Genomic DNA, 23,567 nt, shown 5'->3' on the forward strand with positions numbered 1-23,567 from the left:
TAAATTAATTTTAAAAAAACAATTAATGACTATGTTGTTAGGTTTCACAGACAATAACAATGATGATGTTTCTAAAATATCCAAGTAATTTAGAAACAAAGCTTATATATTGGATAATCAATTAATCTTTTTACTTTAAAAATCTGATTTATTTTTCCTAACCAAGATAATTGGTAGCTAATAAGTCAAGATGGTTAGTAACTGATATATGTAAAAGGTTTCATTTGATAGATTTAAGAAGTTTTTTATATTTAAATTGGTATTTTTATATGGAGAAAATACAATAATATTTTAAAAATATATATGTAATAGATAATGATTCATGATCTCCCCGTAAACTTCCAAAAGATGTTATGTAAATAAAACTTCCAAAAGATGTGATGTAGATAAGCAAAACAAATAATGAGTTAGCAAAGGCTGGCCGTACGTAATGTTCTATAAGCATTATATGCATGGACCGAAATTTAGAAGAATCTCTACCAAACTTGCCCTTATAAATTGTTTCTTTTGTGGCAGATAATGCCATGTTATTTTAGTAATAAAACGAAATTCGATGGACAAGTGAAGTCATGCAAGAACATGATGCAAGCTCCAGGGACCAGTTTGACTCCAAACTTTTCTGTCAAGGACCCCACTTGGCATCGCTAAGATGTGCTAAAACTAGTATAATAGTTAAAAAAAAGATCATAAATTTTTAGCTCTCCCTTTGATCGAGTTCAAAATATTTATAGAATATTATTGATAACCATTTTTACAGGGGGGACTACTTTGTTAATCCATCAGTTAGCTTCTGAATATTTTGTTATTTTTTAAAATTTTATGATTTTTATGATTTTGATTTTTTCTACCTTGGTAAGGTAACTTTTAAGCTTATATAAAGACATATAATGTGATATTTTATATCGGAAATAATTGTTCAGAATCAGGATTTTATTAGTGGTGTTGGTTGCTAATATATTATATGCGTTTTGAGAGATTGAACTTAGAAGTGGACTCGCATTACCAAAAACAAAACTATAAGGACAATAAAATTCAAAGCGGACAATATACAACATGTTAGGCTGAGCTATTATAAAAATAAAATAAAAATTTAAAGGTATTTTTGGTGTTTAAACCATATTTCAACCTTTTTAATTTGACTTTTCGATGCTTGCTATTGTCCTTGGTGCACTTCCTCCTGCATCACTTTCTATTTAACTTTAGATATTTCTAAGAGAATCCATGTAACCAGCGACGGTCGAGAAAGTGTTCAAATAAGACCTAAAAGATGCTCTCTCTATTTTTAGTATTTTTTTCTATTTAATTATAGATAGTGGCTTTATTTTTATTATTTGCATATGTTTTTTAATTCCTTGATGGATGAGGTTGGTGATGAAACTATCTAAACTATTGGAAGAGGCCTTTTATTTAAGTCTAGATTGACAGACTAATTTTATTTTGAATTTTATTTTCCTTCATATTTTAGGATTTTAATATTATTAGATAATAGATATTGATTTTCTAGCCTTTTCAAAAGAATTGTAAATCTCTTAAAGAGATATACTTTATTAGTTTTTATTTTAGAGAATAAAACTGCAAATTTATGATTTATCTTTTGCAATTTTTTTGCTATTAATTTTATCTCTTTTTTTGTGATTGTTTACTGCCTTTTATGTTTTAATTTGTCTGCATCACTAATTTAATTTGTATATTTGGGATTGTTAGAGAATAATATAAATTATATTCTGGGACCTTACCTAAGAGCTTAAGTTATTGGGTTAAGATGGTTCTTTGACATGGTATCAGAGCCTTGATGACCAAGTGGTCTCGAGTTCGAATCTCATAATCCCTATTTATTTGATAAAAAATTAAGCATAAGGTAATGTGGGTCTGTGCAAGTTTCAAACTCAAAGGGTTTTCACTTGAGGGGGTGTGTTAGAGAATAATATAAATCATATCCTGAGACCTCACCTAATAGTTTAAGTTATTGGGTTAAGATGGTTCTTTGACAGGGATTTGGATTAGTATGAATTTTAGAGAATAAATATATATTATCATTGGGTTGAAGGAGACTTTTTTTCCTGCAAAGTTATAATTTGTTTGGAGATTATAGAAATTGCTTAGAGTGCTTTCAAGTGAACGTAAATGTTAGCTAAAGCCAACGATATTAGATATGACAAGATGATATGAGAGTGTGGGCGCGCGTGCCTTAGAGTGCTTTCAAGTGAACGCAAATGTTAGCTAAAGTCAATGATATTAGATATGACAAGATGATATGAGTGTGTGTGCGCGCGCCTTATAATTTCAATTTAAATGTACTTGGAAACATAAAAACACCCTTTTGTATGGAAATAATTTGTGTCAAAAAATCATCTTAATTCAAAAATTTAAGCTGTTATGTGAGGTCTTAGGATATGATTTATATTATTCTCTAATACACACCCCCTCAAGTGAAAGCCCTTTAGACTTGAAACTTGTATAGACCCACTTTACCTTGTACTTAATTTTTATCAAATAAATAGGAATGGTGAGATATTCGAACTCATGACCGCTTGGTCATCAAGGCTCTGATATAATGTCAAAGAACCATCTCAACTCAAAAACTTAAGCTGTTAGGTGAGGTCTCATGATATAATTTATATTATTCTCTAACAATTTATCTCAAAAAATAAATAAAAAAGAAAATAATATTAAATATACAAAAAGAAAACAATTGTCTCAAATAATGCCCTACAAGTGGTACTTTTTGGGCCCTACCGTTCCCCTTAATATCCCAATTCCCAGCCCGCTATATATTAATTAGTCCTCTCACAATTTACAAGCCCGCACTGTCCTATAACCAGCCTAGCTATTTAGGTTTCAAGGAAGAATGGCTTATTTTTCCTTTGATGCTTCAGCGTTCTTCTTCTTCTTAGGTTTTGTAATTCATCCGATTTTAAACAGAGCCGTGGCATGGGGACCTGTTGACCCTACAAATGGTTTCATTTCTCTCCCACTGAATCTATCATACTACCATATTCAGAAGCCGTACGATGTTCCTGAAGACCAGCGTTATAGCTTTGTCGATGGAGTTCATAAATGCTGGGTTTACTCCACGGACAAGCCTCATACTCTCACTAGTCAAACAAAACCTCGTACTGAGATAGCTATACAGGTAAGACTAGCTGTAGGAAATATTAAACACTATCTACACACTACACACAAATATAATTTTAAATCGGGTAAAATAATGGAGATAGTCATTTCTTTAATTCCTTTCTTGGAACATAAACCCAGTACACCCAAGTCGCCTAGGCGATTGAGATTAATAAAAATACAATTTTTTTTTATTGGAAGGTTTATTTGATCATGTTTTTCTTGCTACAAGGGAGAGATTCAAACGCAATACCTCATCAAAAGAGAAACATGGGTGCTGTCGAGCCACAAAGCTCATTGCAAGGCTTGTTAATTTTAATTTATTTTATTTTCTATTATAAAAGATAGGTTTCAAGTTATAATCCCATTGAACATTTCAATTTTATCTCAGGTTAAATATATCAAATATCATCATATATATATATATATATATATATATATATATATATATATATATATATATATATTTATATGTGTGTGTGTGTACGCGCGCAAATATAGTTTTAATATGAAACTTGTTACAAGATGAACTAGAACAAGGCAATATAGTTTTAATATGAAACTTGTTACAAGATGAACTAGAACAAGGCACATAAACCTATGAAAAAGTCTAAATAATTTAAATGTATAGTTAGATAAAAATAATTATAATTTTAAGTTTGATTGTTGGATATAACTCAAATTTTATTAAAAAATTTTACAGGTTCAATTTTTTAGATAGACTAGGTGGCTATAACTATTGGAGGTCCAAGACTCTCAAATTAAGTTCTGAAAATATTGTTTTTTTATTTTAAATTTTTTCTAAGTTAATTTTGTATTTAATTATTTCTTGACTTGGATTTGGATTATTCTTTGCTATGTTGGTTTTAACCTCTTTCTAAAGGGTTGGTGTGTAATTGTTTTATTAGATTATTTAACTAATAGCTAGAACCTCCATATTGAACAGAACTTGAAGTTTAATTTTAACCTGCATGAGGCCCTTGTTTTCTTCCATACCGACAACATAGTAGTTGAACTAAACTAGTTTAGCTTGGCAGCTCTGTTTTGTGTAGAGGCAAACCTGCATACTAGGGCTGTTGCTCTGTTCTTGTGGTTTTTTGGCCTCTTCTTCTTCGTTTGGTTCTGTTGCTACATCTGTGTGTTTTTGCAGATTTGTAACTCCTCCTTCCCGCCATCTTTTGGCGGTTTAATACATTTCACTAGTTATAAAAAAACCTAAACTAAACTAAACTAACCAAGATTGCTTAATCATTGTTCTTCTTGTAGGGATATAACTATTCATCCGGGGTTTGGCAATTTGAAGGATACGGCTACGTGCCCAGTGGAACATCAGGCGTGTGCATTATGCAAGTTTTTGGAGCTAGTGCTCCTCATGCTACAACCCTAATGGTTAGGGTTTACAATGGCTCGCTCATGTACTATAAAGGTCCAGTCTTGGTTCCAAACATCTATGACCAATGGTTTCGTCTAAATGTTGTTCATGATGTTGACTCTGCGAAGGTAAAGGTTTACATCAATGGCATCCTTAAAATAGAGGCCGATGGCCGTGGGGGCACATCTCATGCCTTCAAATGTGGTGTTTATGCCCAAAATAATGATTCCTATTACATGGAGTCTCGTTGGAAGGGGATCAAAGTATTGAAAAAATGTGATTGATTATTATGTATCCTTGATTTCTCATGTTGAGAAATATAGAAATAAAAGGCAGTATGTTCATCTTGCCGGCCAGAAATTATATATTTGTGGCTCGATTTTCATATGTACACGTATAGCCTAATTATCAACAATTGGAAGAGCAATATGATACTAAATTTTTGTTCTGGTGAATTTTCAAAGTAATTTAAGATTAATTAATACCAAATTACAACTAGTTTAAGTAATTTAAGGCCAATTCTTACCTTCGTTATAGTTTAATCATCATAAATGGAACATGAATTATTGAAGACATTTCAACTACTTCGCATTAAATATTATTTGCTCTCCTCCTTTCAAGGATTTTAATCTTTGTCTCTATAATAGACATAATTAAATTAATCTTTGATCAGCATATATATGTACTCGAACCGGCAATTTTGATTATTCCAATTGACTTAGTTATATTATTTTGTTTTATTGTGGTCGAGATATTTATAAACAAATTGCAGCAGCTATTAAGAGAATGACATAAAACTGCTGAAACTTACAGCCATTGAATGTGTTCAGAGTCTCTTAACTAGAGCTTCTACTGCTAGCCCATCAGCCATTATCAATTTATAGTTATATCTATGACATTATAATAATTAACAGTATTATTTGTGTTCATCCTGATAATATAAAAATAATTATGGAAGAGAGGAGGAAATTGTTGAAAGTAAGGGTAAGAATAAGTTATATTTATCCAGATTTGAGAAGAGGAAGGAGGAGGAGGAGGAGTAGGTGAAGAGTCCAGAAAAGGGTAGTAAAGGATTGGTTTTGAACAAGTCATTAACTATTACTAGTGGTGCTTTCAAGATTAATTAGAGGTGGTGTTTTTGAAAATTAATTTTTACCTACTTTATCTAAGTTGATTGCATGATGGATAGAGGTCTAGAAATGATCAACAACATGTGATAATAATTTGATGTAGCTGAGTTGGTAGATATTTAATGTTTTAAATAGTTATATGGTGATTTGCCTCAAATAAATTATGTGAATAGTCTAACAGATATTTTTATGGACCAATGAGATAGGTCTAGCAAAATTATTTTAAAACATTTTCAAGTAAAAAACTATTTGAAAAGTATCATATATCATAATCTCAAAAACAAACCAATATTTATCATGGTTGGAAGCTATTGATAATTAATGAGAATAATTGAGGTTGGAAATTTGGAAATGAAGGGGAAAGATAACATGCATGTTTGGAAAATAATTTTTAAACTAAATTTGGGGCAATCTCATGTCACGAGATAAGTGGGTTGACTCAGGTTAACCAATATTTTTTATTATAAAAAAATAAAAATAATATCATTTAAAAAAAAAACATGAAAACAGGTCATTGTGTTTTGACTATCTTCTCAAACTAGTTATATCTTTGATCAACTTGAATTTTTGATCGGGTCATATTAGATCAATTTTCTTTTTATTTTTATTGAAACTCAACTAATTCTAGATCCTAATCACTTATCAACTTGTTAAATTAGGTTTTAAAACAAAGATTATGATTGATTATCAGTCAATTTGGTTCGAACTAGAAAAAAACACCAAACCAAAACATATATTTTTTGAAAACCTTTTTAAATTTTTTTTTTGATTAATATCTTATGACCGTTATAATTTTTTGGTTAATATTTTATGATCTTTTTCAAATGAAGTATAAGCCCAATCTCCCACACACTATTGGAAGGATGCAAGCCTCTTTACTTTCAGATCCTGAAGGCCCAATCTTGGCCCATCTCCTGATTCTTCTCATCGGATCTCAACCACACATCTGAAATCTTCCATCCATAATCTAACGGCTAGAAATCTACTCCCACCCCCAATATAAACCCCTCCACACCCTATCTCTCTCACCTTTCTCATTAAAGAACTCAAACTCCCCGCCAAAACTAACTGAAGATCCCAACTACCTTAACAGAATTCTCTCTCAAAGAATTCCCTCTCTCTCTCTAGACAATGGGACCCCAGAACTTGATGATCAACAAATCAACGGCCAAGATTCTCCTCCATCTCCTCCTCCTCCATCTCCTCCACCAAATTACCACCGCTACACTCACCGACCAAGAACTTGACTTTGCCCTCTCATCACTCCGATCATACGGCTACACGCTTTTCCCCAACGCCATCTCCACATCCGATCTCCGCCTCCAACTCCTCAACCAATCAAGTAATGCCACGTCAACTTCAACCTTCACTCTCTTCTGTCCGCCTGACTCCCTTCTCTTCTCTGTTGACCTCGCCTCCACTGCTCCTCACTATACGAAATCCCTCTTCCTCCACGTGTCTCCCTCTCGCCTCTCCATGTCAGGCTTGAGAAACCTAACCGCCGCCTCTGGTGGTACCTACATTGATTCATTGGTGCCGAACCACCGTCTCTTGATTGCTAACTCTCTGGCTCAGCTAAACGCTACCGTTGATGGGTCCATATTGGTCAATCGGGTTCGGGTTTCAGTTCCGGATCTTTTTCTGGGGTCTGACATTGCTGTTCATGGACTGGACGGGATTCTTGTTGCTGGATTCGAGGACAAAGTCGAAGACACGTCGTTTGAGGCTGCGACGTGGTCTCCTGCGAACGCGATTGGGTCTGCGGAGCGGAATTCTCCGCTGGCTGGCAGGTTTCCAGCGAGGAGGAGGAAAGGAAGGAACCATAGGCAGAACGGGAGGAACGGTGGCATTAGAAGGAATAATCACCGAGGGCGGAGAATTAACGGTGGCCGTCATCATCGTGGTGGTAGAAATGTCAGCGGCGGCACTCGTGGTGATGGTGTTACTCCTGGTGCATTTGCAATGTATAACCATCGACTTTAGTTCTCAATTGTTTTTTTTTTTAAGGATCTGTTTGGATGTTGAGGGAATGATCGATTTTTCTTTTGAATGTTCTTGTGAATAGCCAAACAGAGCATATTTTCTTTTCTTTTCTTTTCTTTTCTTTCTTTGTAATTAGGGCCTGTTTGGATACTGATAAAATGGATGGAATTGTTTTCTTGGGATGTTTTTCTTAGTAACCAAACAGTTTATGATTGTGAAAATTAGTAGGAAATGTTGGCCATTCAGATTGTGTCATTAGATAAACAAAGAGAGCTTAATGTGTAAATTTTTCCAGTGTTAATCAACAAAATTTTCAGTTTCAATTACATGGAAAAAAAATTATAAATTTTTTAATTTTTTTTCAGGAAAAAATACCTTGATTTAGATTATTTTTTTATTGTTACATTATTATCATTTTAAACCATTGAAGTGGTAATTAATCGTATGAATTAACATGATTTTGATATTATATATAAGTAGGATTGATGAAAATATGAGAATTAATTATTAACATAAACACAGATATAAAGTTACATAGAATTGTGGCAGTAAATTGAAAGGTTACAAACAATGTAGACTTGTGACTGAATGAAGACACAGCCATTTTTTGCACCTGGTGAGGAACATCTCAGCCTGAAAATTGTTGGCTGTAATCTCTAATTTATTTTATCTGATAATGAGCTGTACAATTACTCAAAATTTTCCTGTTAATTAAGATAGAATTATTTCACAATTTTTTAGAAAAGAATTAAGGAAAAAGAAAAGATGAAGCACACTTTTATTCGTTTTTTTTTAAAAAAATAATTACTAGCATGTGTTAGAATAGTTTGAAAATTATAGATATGATATGATAGTGGAATATTATAAAACTATAAATGTCAAAATAAATTGTATGAGCTTGTAGCTCAGTAATATTCTTTATTATAAATATTAAACCAATTTTATTTTTTAAATTTGATTGAGTCCCACTAAAAACTATATTAAAAGCATGATTAAAAATAAGTTATAGTTTGTAACTTTTCTTAAATCTATTTTTTGTAAATTGCAACAAAAAAAAGTTATCGCAATGCCAAAGTATTTAGAAATATAATAGCTTTTACGGTTGTGGTTTAAGAAAGTAGGTTTAAGAAAAATATTTTTAGTTGTTTTTTTTAATTTTTAAATAGTTTTAAAAAATTTATTTAGCTAAAATTGTTATAAGATAGATAATTACATGTAAAATAAATAAAATGTAGTTCTGCATGCATGAAAAACATGTTATTTTAGTTTTTATAAAACCAAGATTTGAAATGCAATTATTTATTATAACATAGATTTTTGCATACAAAATAAATAAAAAATAAATCTTTATAACTAAAAAATATATTAATTTAGCTTACAAAACTAAAATTTAAAACACAATTATATATAAAATCCTGTAAAAAATTAGAAGCTAATTGATTAGCCATATAGTTTTTTTCTTCTACAATTAGATAAAAAAAAATATAAACTACCATAATATAAAACTATGATTAAAATCTCTCATGTTATAATGATTCTATAATCCTAGATTGGTCAAGTGTCGTGGACTTAGGCAACCTATAAACATTAGGTATTGCTTATCTCCTCAAAAGACCTTTTTAAAGATAAAACTCTCCATACATTTGTGAGTCCAAATGTAAGACAATATGTAATGGATTTGAGTCATCATTATCAATAAACATGGGGAATGTTCCACATTCGTTGGTGTTGAATTAATATTGTTTCTTTCTTCTTGTTTTTTCTTGAATTATTGTATGAAATAGGGCTTGGTAATATCATGCATGCTTATAGAAAGCCATGATGATGCCCCGTTTTACCATATGAATGCTCAAAGCAAAATCTATGGAACAATGGGCCACCACGCAAGAGCCCAAGTGGTGGATCACAGCTGCCGGACTGTGTCTGATTGGCGAAACGATGAGGGAGGGGCAAGACTTGACCTCACCACAATTTTTTGTGGTGGTGAAACGAGCTGAGCAGGAAATATTCGAGTGGGTTGCGTTCAGGACCAATGAGAAAGCCATGCGCTTTCTTTTGTATTGTGATGGGTATTTTTATGTTTTCAAAATATTTTTAAAAAAATTAATTTTTTTTATTTTTAAATTAATATTTTTTAGTATATTTATATCATTTTAATATGTTAATATCAAAAATAATTTATAAAAAATATTATTTTAATATATTTTTAAATAAAAAACACATTAAAATCAACAACTTTTACACATAACGATAGCTAAGCTATTGGAGGCTTGTCGGCAGAGGTTCTTGCTAAAGCCTTCAGGATTTCAGTGGGAGGATGCAAAGAGGATCAAGTTTGGAAGGGACGTTACAACGTTGACTAGGCCAAGGTGTAGGGCCGGCTCAGAGAGTATGTCTGTGCATGAGTTCTGTACGCAATGAAATGGAACATTGTGTGTAACTATCATATATGTGTACGTGTTCTAAACCTTAATGCATAGATGTTTAAGTTTGTCAAGAATTTATTTGGAAAAATTATTTTAAGAGACAATAAAGTATTTCTTGGGGAGATCAGAAAGAAGAAAAATAAATTAAAATTGAGAATTTTCAATTAAAATCATGCCGTAAGGAGATGAAAATCGAGTATTTCCTTGATCATCAATAGCAAGCAAAGAAAGTTACTCCAACCAAATGTTTTTCTTTTCCAATAAAAACACTATAATTTATAACTTTTTTTTTTCAAACCGCGGTTATAAGAGCTACACAATATTATAATTTAGTGATAATTAAACCGAAGACAATTAAAATTTATAAAACTAGTTCATGATCATGTTCATGTTCATGATATTTTTTTAAGGTTTGGTTTAAAGGAGGGTGCTGGAATAAAAACAAGTTGGTATTAATCTTCATTAATCCTCATGGCCTAAGGATTTGATCTTGAATTTGGAGTTGATTTCCTACTTGACATGATGGGACTTGTTATTTGTCCTTGTTAAAGTTGATTTTTTTTAAATATTTTAGGATTTGTTATTTATTAATTAGAGATTTTATAAATACAAGGTTTAATCTTGTTTTAGATGTGTTTGCTAGTTTTTTAAAAAATATATATTAGTGTCATGTGTGATTTAGAAAAAGTTGTGCTATGCGTAAGCTGAGCTGCATGGATCTTAATTAGATTTTAAGCAAATAAATGGTTTTTGAATAATAAAATAAATTCTGGTGATTTTTTTAGATATTGTTTTTAGATTAATGTAGATATTCAGGTTTGCTTGTATACACCTCAACTAATTCCATGTGCACCGAAGTTAATGACCATGTAAACTTTCAGTAATTTTAAGATTTGTGAAATTTGAATTGATAATTCTAGAAAGTAAATATAGAACTTGATCAATTAAGTTATACTTTTTAAAATTAATTTTTTTTAGGATATTTAATCGATAAAATTCCTTTGCAGCCCATAATCCAAAAACCTCAAAAGGTGTAAGATATTAGATTAGGGAGGACTTCTCATGCAACCGCTTATGTGCTAATCACTCCTGTACGTACCTTATCTATAAATACAACGATTAAGCCTCGCTTTGTTTATATATTTATATTTTTTGTGGAACCGTTCTTTTTGTTGAAAATTAAAACTAATTTATTCTACACTAGGCCTGCCTTTCCAACACACCATGATTTTGTTGAAAATTCCGCCAATCTTGCGGGAAAACGATGAAATAACTCCTCCATTGTAGGAAAATATGATTTCACTTGAGACAATAAAAGGAAAAAAAGAAAAAAAGAAAAGGAGCGTGAATGAAGTTTCTTTATAGCTACCTTGCTAACATAAAAGAAATGTAGCTCTTTAAAGCCTTAATATTGCTTTAAAAAACAAATCTAAGCCGACAAAGATAAATCTAATCTAATTTGATTATGAGTTTTTAAATTATTTTTTTAAGTATTTTAAGTTGATGGGTTGGTTTGTGAGTGTTTTAAGGATGTTAGTGATGTGTTCTTTTTTTTTTTGTTAAAATAACTTTAAAATAAGATTTTTTGGTCTGAAAAAACACTGCCTTAATTTTCTAAGCACCATAATGGTGGTTGAGATTGGGTTCATAGATCACTCATTATCTATCATCACATGTTTTTTTTAAAAAAAAAATTTTAAAAAAAAGAGGCAAGTGACATGTTGTCTGTCACATTAAAAAAATTTTAAAAAATAAAACAAAGACTAGACAAGTGGGCATGGGCTTGAAGGCCCACCCACACGCCTCTTTTGGCCATCTTTCGTTTATATATAAGAGAAAAAATATTTAACTTGATTGAATTTATTGCTTGGATCATATGTTTGACAAGTTAAGTTATAATATCCAAGCTATTTTTTTTTCAATTGATACTTTTTTAAAAGTGTATTGTTTTAGATAATTTTAAATTTATGGTTCAATTAATATCGTTCATCTGTGATTTGTTTTATCTTAATCTATATTTATCTCTCGATTTTTCCAGTTTTATTTTTAGATATCGTTTATGATTTTTTTTCATTTATTAACTAAAATAATTTTTAATTTATTTAATTATATGTACACAAAAAAAATTATTTCACTTAGAATTCTTCAAACTTCTAAAACACATCGAAAAAATCTACAAATATTTTTTTTAAAAAAAAATATTAAACCCGTGCAAAGCTCCATTAATACGTGATATCAAATCACTAACTCTGCACGAAAAGGATGGGTAGAAGATATGTTAGTGAACTTTTAAAGTAAAAAGGTAGAATTCATCATTGAATATATATGAAATTTAAGGTATCTCATCATCTCACTTCCTCCATCCACTTAATTGGAAGCCCCACGAAGGAAATGAATATGAGAGGACGAAGAAAGCATGTTCAAAAAAGTAATGGACATTGCATTAATTTGTTTTCTTTAATTAGTGGTCAAAATATTGGCGTGGAAGGTGACTCCCAACATTCCATATTCCTCTTGGAAAGGTATCTTATATATGCTTCGGCAACATTAATTGTAGGATTAATATTAACATGTTTAGTAGAGAATTAATTAATTACTTGGAACAAATTTAAATAATTTTAATTAATCGTTCCTATATACTTGTGAACAATGAAATCAAGACAGAAGAAAAGTAATTAACAAAGTTAATTTCTTTCTCACGATGAAATTAGATGCAATTAAGGGAGAAAGACACAGAAGCTTTTATGTTTGAGACTTCTCCTTGACAAGCTAAAATCTTGAAACAATCCAGCTATGTGTGTACTACGTATTAATTTGTGGGAGGAAATTGTTGCTTCAAACACAAGAAAGAGAGCAAGGAAAAGAAATCAGGGAGAGCCCGAATAGTGTAAGAACACACCAATTAATTGTCCTCGTTTTTCTTTTATGAGTACAAAAACACAAGACAAGAGTGTTGTTGGTGTTTGACAGAAACATCTTGATCACCTCATTAACTATGTTTAACAAGAAATTTAGCTTCGGTATTAAATATGTAGAAACTATGTATATGGGGTCACTTGGTTTCTACATAAAATCAACAAGAGTGAAAAGACAAGGAGCTAGGAAGGTGCTGATGAAGGTTACTGTGGTGGCTGTGATGGCTAGACTCTCTTTCAATCCTCCACCGGAGATGAAGAAAATCATCAACGGAACACGGTAGCCATAGTGGACCTGTAGTGTGGTAGCCGTAAACTTCATGAGCTTTCTCTAAAAGTCGCTTGAAAAGAGGGTGGTATAGATACGAAATTGGAATCACAAATCTCTGAAACCCACCATCTTCTTCCTCTAAACCAACTCGAACCGCAAGCCATCCTTTCTTTACCTTCTTCTTATCTTCCTGCGTATTGCTCATCTTTCGAGTGCAAGAAATTATGGAAGTAATAGCTGCAAGATTGGTATATATCGAAAGTACTGGATAAGAGAGGGAGGAAGTTCTTGTTCTTGGTTTGCCTTGGAATCCTTGTAGTAGGAGCTTATATATAGATCCAAAGGAGGACGAAGCTGCAAGAAAGAAGAGGGGCAGTTTTGGGTTTATAATAAATTCCTATTCTTAGCTTGGAAAAGCCTGTCAAATGGAATCTCGATACTCTCTTAATTTGAAGAGAACATGACTAATTGAATTTTAAATTTTAATATTATTTTGAAATTGTATTGCTAAATAAATTAAGTGAGAGAGAGAAATAAGCTAAAAGATATATTTTTTTTAATATCTAAATAAAGAAAGGAAGGTTTTCTTGATGATATAGATTGACTAACAAGTAGAGTTAGGTTGTTTTTATTTTTTAATACACTAAAATTTTGTCTGAACGTGTATTTCAAATTCAATTATTGAAATTTAAAAGCATGACTAAACATATCATCAAAGAATATAAAAAGATTAACATGAAATCTCAACGTAATCTATATTAATTATAACATGTATATCTAATATGGTAGTTTTTGTTTTTTGTTTTTTATGTGTTTTAAAAATATTTTTCATCTAAAAAGTATTGTATTAATTTTTTTAGTTTTTTTTACAGTTTTATGTATTGAAGTAAAATAAACTATTTAAATATATTTTAAAGTAAAAAATATTCTTAAAAAATAACCTTCACCACAACAATAAACACGCATAAAGTTAACCATAGTAGGTGATCCATGGTAAGAGTTTGAGATCAAGGGGTTTTCTCCCCTTGTGATCTTAAATTCAAGCCCTGTAGTTGCTAATATGATAGCCACTGGAGGCTTACATGGTCGTTAACTTCAGAGCCTGTAAGATTAATCAAAGTACGTACAAATTGGTCCGGACACTCACGTTAATTAAAAAAACATAAAGTTATTAATATCAACAATTTCAATAGATCAATTAGTTTCTTACATTCACAACAAATATTATAATAAAGTTACTATATCAATATGATGGCTAACATCATAACTTGTTAACTTTATTTTAAAATAATAGCTGATATGATTATTTTTTTTAATTTGATTATAAAGCAACTAGACAAAACTTCTAATGGATGTAGCCCTACATACCAAATTGCCCAGTCAGCATCACTGTTTAAAGGCATCGGTGATGACCAAGTCAGATTATTATTATTATTATTATTATTATGACTGAGCAACTAAGATTAATAAAATATAATTAAAGTAAAAATGTTGGTGTACGTGTGTCCCTTGTACTTTATACGGAATCAAAGTAACTTGGAAGTGTGTACCATATTAGAATTTAGATGGTCCCTATGGAATTACTTTCATGTGCCGTCCCTTTACTTCGGAGGGGAGCGCGTGTGGTCGGCGATGGAGACACTGAAGCTCCAAGCCTCCATGTTTCTCTCTTGAAACTCGTGTTGCTTTGCTTCAAATTCAAGCCTCTTTTTTTCTTTTCTTTTTCCCTTGTGATGATTTAAAATATTTAATTAATTAACATATATATTATAATTTTATAAAATGTATCACATTTGAATTTATTTTTTTATAATTTATAATTTTTAAATTTTTTTTTTAAAAAACCACAACCATAAAACCTACCGAACACCAAACCTAGTCTAAAAAGCTCACCTCACCTAACTTTTGTAGCACAGAACATGGGTGCAGAAATTGTGGGTTGTCTGTAACATTATGGTAAGATTTGGATAAAGGATTCATGGATTGTTTCAATCAAACAAAGAAAGGCATGGGTTCATTTCCCGTCTTGTTAATTTCCTCCCATATTTCTCATTTTCCCTTTTTAGTTTATTGAAGATTTATTAACTCTTAAATATTATCACAATCTAGTTTTAGTTTTACCGATCATCTCGATGATTCCGCGATTCAAAATTTAATAATGACTATATTTTATATTAAAATTAATTTTTTTTATTAAAATAACATTGCATTGATATTTATTTTCTAATTAAAACAATATCATTTCATGTATTTTTTTAATTAAAACTCAAGTTAGCTCATTAATTTACCAGCTAACCTGCTAATTCACAACTCGTTTTTTTTTTTTTTTTACAAATAACTATTTTGCTAATGTATATTTATAAGGATAGAGATGGAGTTTTTCTTCTCTATATACAATTACTTTCACTGTTCCAAACGCAAGAAGAAATTGATTCTAGACAATTTATAACACAAATTTGAGGATTTAATAATTAAAAAAAACACTAATTGTCCTGCCACTTATTAGAGATCTCCATGCCACAGCCGGTGACCATATCAGAAAAGCTTTCTGAATTATGGTTTGCAGGCCGACCACACAAGTGGCTGTGAATGACAGGGACGCCTTTAACCTGTTCTTAACCTTTGTGAATTGCTTCTTTATTATCTCATCATTTTATAGTCAAGTGGTCATGATTGTGGTCTCCATCTTCAACGAGCACTTTATACTTCTTTCCTCATAAAAGAACAAAAGAGACCAACCAGTTATTGGGACAGGTGGTAGCAGCAGCCTCTATCCTCCACAGAGTAAAAATACATGTTTAATCCTCTAAAAGCGTATTTATTTAAAAGGTTTTATCTTTATGTTCTCGGCCAAAAAAGTAGTCGTCTAGGGTTAAATAGTATTGAGATATCATGGATTAAAAAAAAAAAAGAAGTAAAAGAGATTAAATCCTGCTTATATTTGGCATTACAGTCTAACTACACGTTTGAACAAAAATTTAGATTTAATTTTTTTATGTGTTTTAATTGTTTTGATATATATGTTGATATTAAAAATAAATTAAAAAATATTATTTTAATCTATTTATAAATAAAAATATTTTAAAAAACTACTACTATAACACCACACCCTACTATCAGGTTTTCAAATTGCTTATGTATTAATGACGTGTTGTAATACGGTTAAACTAAGATTAATCATGATTAAGGACATTATCGTGGTGGGGACACAGCAACACGATTGGAATTTCGATATCTTTAACCGTTGGATATATAAAAAAAAAAAAACAATTTCCACTAAAAGTTGCACTAAAACACCAAAGGAAATGGTTCCAGAAGTTGTATTCATAGTCATCATCAGTACGGTTGTCCTTGCTTGTGCGTCCTTCCGGTTTCCAGGCTCCTCTTTTTTTTTTTTCTTTTTTTTTATATTCATTTCACAAAAAGTTGCACCTTGAGAGAGAGAGAGAGAGAGAGAGAGAGAGAGAGAGAGGAGATTATGTTTTTTTTTCCGTAGTTTGATTAGTGAATGGTGATATAATCAAGATCAAGAAAAATAGAAGTGGTCAATCTAGTCATGGCATTTGGTGGTGGTGACGACGAGGAACACAGCTAGGTTATATTTTTCTTAATTTCTTCTCTTACCTAATAAAATTCAATCCCTTTATCTTTAAGATAAATTATCTATACAAGAATCAGTGCATTTCAGAGAAAATTCTTTGTAATAACGTACTTGATCTTGAATTTAGAACATGTTTAAGTCCAAAAGATGAAGTTTCTATTTGAGATCATATTTTATATATGTTAAAACATTTTAAGATTAAAGCTTTTACAAATTAATTATTATTTTATATTTAATTTTGTTGGAGAAGAGAAAAATGATGAGATTCAATATTTAATTATAAATGCTCTGCTATTATATGAAGAAATTATCCCAATTCAAAGATTAGATTATTGGATGTCCATGATTTGTATTTTTTTTAATATTAATCATAAAAAAATAAATTCAGAAACCATTTAAATCTATCATTTCAAGAGACTTTTCTCATGAGAAGCTCTGGAAGACGATATTGGTAAAGCAAATAGACCTTGCCTCGAATGGTGGAAGACAATGCTGGCTATTATAAGGTTAGGTTTCAATTCCACATTCCACCTTCCTTTAAGATCGTGCCCTTAACAAATTGTTGAACTCGAATTGTATACATGGTGTCGTAGGAAATTGATGGAACTAAAAGTTACACTGTTGCATCCTACCTAAATCACAAGAAAAAAAAAATATTTTTTTATAAGAAAATAGCAAAGTTTTGATATCCAATTGAGATATGACCCATTGAGTGATCTTTAATAAAAACTATTAATAACACAAACATATAAAGGATTATAAAAAGTGAGGATTATATATAAAAGGTGAAAGTATAAAAATTTCTAATGTGAATGAAGAGGCAAGTCAAGAAAATATAGGATTCTTTATCAAACACAAAGTATATTTAAATACATAAAAATAAAATTGCTGAAATTTAAATAAGACATATAGTGAAAATAAGATTTAAAGGAACCTTAATAAAAATTTATATTGAATTTAATACATGAGATAATAGTTGTAGAAGTTCGAATTCAAGAAGTATGAATCTCTTTACAGAATAAACAATAATACAGAAAGTTACAATGAATTTTGAGTATGTTACAAGAGGATAAAAAATTAATGTCTTCTACAGAGAAACTATTCTATATAGTTTTATCTTCAAAGGCTGGGAGGAATTTCCTTGTATATACCAGAGCATGGTTGTCATCTTTGAAAATTTTGTAAAACAAGTGATTTTTTTTTTTGAAAAGTTAAAAAAGTTATCTGTCAATTATTACCGAAAGTTATTTGTCATTTATGCAAGAGGAGGATCAGTTTTTAAAAAAGTTGGAGTGATAGCTAGTTGTTTTAGTCACTTATGCCGACAAGAGAAGGCGGGTCTGAAGGTTTGGGTCCAATGGTTTGGAGGATCTTAACTGAGAGATAAAATTGGTCAAAATATTTTTAAGTCACTTAAAATTTGTTTCTTTATTTTTGAGGGTTTAAAATTACTTAATATAGCTTGTCTTAGGATAAAAATCTATTTTAAAGCAATGTTTTGATCTTTTTGTAAAATCTTTTTAGCATATTTGCAGGGAATACATAAAAGAAACTTTTCAGTTAATACGTAAAAGAATTTTTTTTTAATAAATCATTTTGAAATTTTGTAATGCATAACACAATGGAAAGAATCTCTTTTTTATAGTAAAATAAAATTTTTGACAATCATTGCAATGTGCAAATGAAAATTGAAAAATTTATTCCTTGTTATTTTGTACTTGTTTAAAAATATCTCCGTATTCCAATTCAGAATCACCTGTCTCAACTATTTTGAGAGCTAAGGGATTCACAATATATAGGTAAGGAATTTCTTAGACCTATTTTTTAATTTGTTGAACAATTCTTGTATGTTCATCAGACCATATATAGAGCAAAGTTCTTTCTCAAGCTATCATATAAGGGTTTTGATATTATGCTAACATTAGGGTAAAAGTTTAGAACATAATTAAGACTTTCTAAAATTCTTTGTAATTGGGTTTTTTCTAGAATTTTGCTAGGGAATTAGTAGCAAATATAAGAGATCTCTCAATAGGTGTAATTGTTTATTTAGAGGTATAATGACCAATAAAACAAATATAAGTTCGGAAAAGAAAAATATTTGTTTTTGAAACAACTAAATCATTTTTCTTTGTGACATAAGAAAAATATCTGAAATGTTGTTCAATTGAATTTCAAAAGATATGAACATCATTAATGTAAATTACACAGAATTTTAAATGTGTATTGAAAATATCATTCATAATTCTTTGAAATTTAGAGAAAACATTTTTTAGTTCAAATGGCATGACATTCCACTCATATTGACTAAATGGAACTGTAATTGCAATTTTGTAATAATCTTTTGAATGAATCTGAATTTGCCAAAATCTTGCTCTTATATCAAATTTTGAAAATATGAAAGCAAAATGTAATTGGATGTCTAATCCATTTCTAAACGTTGTTCAAAGGTATATAATTTATGACGAGTCTTAATGTACCTCGTTTAATCTCAGAATTCTTGCTAACATTAAAAGATGCATACGACCAAGGTGATTTTGACTTTTGTATAAGATCTTTAAACTCTAAATATTTTATTTCAAGTCGACAATATTGTTCTAATTCAGCATTCATTTAAATAGGTCTTGTTTTTCTAGGAATTTGCTTTTCATTAAAATTATTATTATAAGAAAGATTAACAACATATTGTTTTCTCTTCCAAAAGGCATTTAGTAAATCAGAACAAATCTCATTTTTTATCTTGTTTTTTAATTCTGAAATTCTTTTATGTAAAATAAGATTTTGTAATTGTTGCTAATTTGTTTTTTAAAAAGATATCATGTCTAAGATGCATGAGTTAGACTTGCTTTTATGGAATTAATGTACTGATGTTATAAGTATGAATAGAATATGCTTTGATTAAATTTAAATTTCTAGTCTTGGACTTTTCTAGGAAAGGAAAAACAAGTTTCAAACCATTGATTTTTGAAATAATACTTTCATTATCAGTTTTATAAAGAGTAATCATGTCAATAAACAGAATGCTAAGAGTAATAATATAATTAATATCATTAGTAACAACAAAGAAATTTTTAAGATAAAACTCATTAAAAATTGATACTTGAGTTTTGTATTTGATAACTAATTTAGTATTATTTGATACAAATTATTTTGGAATTATTTATTTTTTAATACAATTCAAATATGCACCCGTATGAAATAAGACAATAATGTCTATTTAAAATCATTTGAAAATAGTAATGTAATTTTTATGATATACTTTTTTTGAAGTAACTTGAGTTAAAACATGTAGACAATCTTGAGGAACATAATCAATAATTGACAATATATGATCTAATGCTTGATTTTTGAGGGTTTGATCTTCTGATTCTAATTTAGAATTAGACTGGCTTTCTATCTTTATGAGAAGATATTGTAAAATAACTAAGTCTTTTTGTTGGGCTTATTTGGGATTTTATAATTCAATCTTAAAGGTTTTAATTTTAGACTATAGATCTGGGATAGTAGCAATAGATCTAAATTCCTGTTTTTTTTTTTGTTGAGAATTTTGGTAAAATTTTATGTATTTATACTAATTGATAGCAATAATAATTATTTTTCAATAGGTTATAATGTCTCTAAGTTGTTAAAGGAACTCGTGAGTTTGTCTAGGTAGATATTTTTTTTTTGTTTTTTTTGTAATTGAGGAATATTAAGTCTTTTTATAACTTCAAAAATAAATCATTGATCTTAAATTAAGACATTTATGGTATTGTTTGATATATTGAGCTAGAGTTGAATGTTGCTAATTCATTAATTTAGAAAGGTTCTTCAAAAATGTTTGATACGCTGATTTAGTTTCAGATGCTTCAATCAAAAAATTTTGGATATGATAAATGACTTCTTTTAGTTATGGTTTATGTAATTATATATTGATTTGACAAAATGTAGAGGTATGTTTTTTTTTTTGTGAGAATTTGTGGGTTTTTTTTTGTTCATTCAGCTGTGATTTTGTGCAGATCAAATGTTTATGGCTATTGGGATTTTCTCAGGTGCAGATCAAGGCTATTTGACAGTTCGATCTGCTAGTATTTTGCTGCATCGGGATGGCTAGATCAGGATTACGGTAGGGAAGGGAGACCGAGAAAGGTTGGTTGCAGTAGAGATTAGGTGTTGTCGGCAGATCAAGTTCTTAGAGAGAGAGGCTGGTTTCGATAAGAGATTGTGGAGTTTGGTAGATGCTAGTGGGTTTATGGTGGCTAATCGGAAGATATGGTTACTTAGGCTTGGTTTGAGATTTGGGAAAAAGATGAATAGTGTCTTTAAGTGTGTTTTTTTTTGTTTTTTCCTTGAATTTTCCTCTCTGATCACTCGTGATTCTATATTCCTCTGTGAATTTTTATCTGGGTCTATTTATATACCGTCACCAAATATGTTTTGACCCATCTTGATCCTTGTAACTTTTTATCTATGATCTTTTCCTGTTTATCCCTCTATCTCCTCATCTTTTTATCTCAAAGTCTTTTTTCAAAAGGACTCAAATTTTTTTTATTTATTTTGGTCCCTATTTGTTCACTTAATTGTTGTTTTGCTCCTCAATCTTATTTTTTATTTTTTAATTTTGTTTTTGAAATTTCTTCTTTTTGAATATGTAGTCAAAAATCATTGCGACACATGGTATGAAAAACAAGAATGATCTCATGACTTAACGAGTTGAAATCTAATCAACAAGTTTTTAGTTTACTAATACTCTTGCAAAGTAGGAAGAAAATAGTAACATTACCTTAGATAACAGGACTAATAAAACAAAGATTGCCGAAATAAAACCGACTAGCTTTTCGAGGTATCGAACTTGCACCTCCGAATCATGAGTCACTATCAAACCTAAGATTTGGGTGATTTCAAAAGGTAAAAAGAAGAATTGGAGTTATGGGGACCATGCTCTCGATCTCTGGTTCTAGCTATTTATGCTTTACATTGTTGTTCCTTTGTATCAAAGACTTGATTCTAGCTCGCAAGCTATTGGGCGGTGGTGGCGCACACTCCATGTCTCTAACAGGCTTATCTTCCACCACCATCACCTTTACCACACAAATATTGCCTACCAATATTATCTTCAGATGTAACTGCTACATTGCCCTAGAAAAGCTCGCTCTTTTTAATGATATGAAGTGCTTTGCTCGTTCCATCTTTGTTCGCTATCTGCTGAAATGTTATGCTATCTGACTGAATTCAGATGAAAAGCATAGTATCTTGTGATGAAAAGATTGCCTGTTACTCTTTCTAGTATCTGGTTGGTGCCCACGAATTCCTACTGCTCTAGTTTTTTAATCAAAATTTCATTAAACCCCGACTAATCTGGTCAAGTCGATCCATTAAAAATTAAAACTCTTCTAACAATGATATGATTTATTAACAAGACTCGAATTTAAGATTTTGTTTAAAAAAACCTATCGTCGAACCACTTGAACCAACTAATGTTGGTGTTAACTTGGTATAGCTTTTGGTAACAAATTCTACAATGTCTCGGGATGTTTTCCATTAATATTTTTAAGCAATCAATCCAAAGTGTATACTAGCAATCATAGGGGATAAAAGCTTATCGTGACTAGACTTGATTGGTGGTGTCTTTCGTTCGAGCTTGTAGACCTACCTTGAAGGAAGAATTAGGGGGTGGCAAAGTCTGGAAAGTTTAAGAAAATTCCCATCTAAACTTGATATTTTTGAATACATTTTCAGGTCTCCGGCCAACAAACCGAACAAAAAATCAAATTAGTACCTACCCACAGCTTCTATGATGGTAAACTATATATAATTGTTCTTACTACATCATCATACATAAAATTTCTTCTCTATGATTTTCAATTACAGAAAAAAAAAGAATTATATATTGACCCATTAAATATGTTTTGATATGATATTCCTGCCATCAATAAATTAAGGGCTTTTTCTGGTTTTTGGTAGTTTGCAACATTTTTGTCTCATAAACAAATGAAAAAATTAGAACAAAACAACTATGATTAAGAAAAGAATTCATTCCTAACATTAAAATGAGAAAAAAGTAATGAAAAATTTGTAGATTCTGACACGCCCAACTCGGAAGAACAAGATGAATTGGGAAGTGTTTATCAAGTACATGCAGAGGTAGTCATAATCATATCCTTAAAAAAAAAATTAGTGGAAAAATTGGTTGGAACCAGCCACAATCTAGGTCAAAAGGGGAAGAAGATCCTCCCTCATTTTCAAAATCATATAGCTTTTAATATATAGTTTTGAAATTCATTGCACATGGACCCAACCACTTTCCTGCAAAAATATTGGTTAGCAATTGATAGATGATGATCAAGATCACATCAATAGTGATAGTGAGCTTTTCCTACTTGTTCTTCACCACTAGAGTCTTGAGCTTGAACTCTTCTCCCTAGCTTGAATATGAGACTCCACTTGGCAGTTTTGGCAGTGGAGAATCTAGTACGTAGCAGTGGTCTTTCTCAAAATATATAAGAAAGCCCGTTGACGAAAGTCTCACAAAGTTGACTTTAGTAAACATAATTATCTTTTTTATTCCTTCAACTATTCCTTCAAACTTCCTATATAAACAAAAAAAATGCAAAAAAAATTGAAAAAAAATATTGGAAGAAAATTAAAAATATATATTAATAAAAAAATATACTAGAACGCCTAGGAAATTATTGAAAACTGGTTAAGAAAAATCATAATATACAAAATTAAAAAATTTGGCAGTGTATTTTTAATTGATGAAGGTTCTATTAGCGAAG

General features: G+C 30.4%; 2 protein-coding genes across 2 annotated transcripts; both read left to right on the forward strand.

Annotated features, from left to right (window-relative positions):
- Positions 1-2,848: 2,848 nt before the first annotated feature.
- Positions 2,849-4,770, forward strand: LOC133668133 (citrate-binding protein-like). Its single transcript, XM_062087871.1, has 2 exons — positions 2,849-3,133; positions 4,381-4,770. The coding sequence occupies exons 1-2, from the start codon at positions 2,849-2,851 to the stop codon at positions 4,768-4,770; spliced, it is 675 nt and encodes a 224-aa protein (XP_061943855.1).
- A 1,977-nt stretch (positions 4,771-6,747) lies between these two features.
- On the forward strand, positions 6,748-7,599 carry LOC133668135 (fasciclin-like arabinogalactan protein 19). Its single transcript, XM_062087872.1, has one exon. The coding sequence runs from the start codon at positions 6,748-6,750 to the stop codon at positions 7,597-7,599; it is 852 nt and encodes a 283-aa protein (XP_061943856.1).
- The last annotated feature ends 15,968 nt before the right edge of the window (positions 7,600-23,567 follow it).

Source organism: Populus nigra, chromosome 11, assembly GCF_951802175.1.
Source record: "Populus nigra chromosome 11, ddPopNigr1.1, whole genome shotgun sequence".
Classification (NCBI taxonomy): Eukaryota; Viridiplantae; Streptophyta; class Magnoliopsida; order Malpighiales; family Salicaceae; genus Populus; species Populus nigra.

What these genes read in the sequence shown, in the direction of transcription:
- LOC133668133 (XM_062087871.1), top strand. Translation starts at nt 2,849, where the DNA reads ATGGCTTATTTTTCCTTTGATGCTTCAGCGTTCTTCTTCTTCTTAGGT. An exon ending in GTACTGAGATAGCTATACAG is followed by an intron (nt 3,134 to 4,380) that starts GTAAGACTAGCT and finishes TTCTTCTTGTAG; the next exon opens with GGATATAACTATTCATCCGG.
- LOC133668135 (XM_062087872.1), top strand. Translation starts at nt 6,748, where the DNA reads ATGGGACCCCAGAACTTGATGATCAACAAATCAACGGCCAAGATTCTC.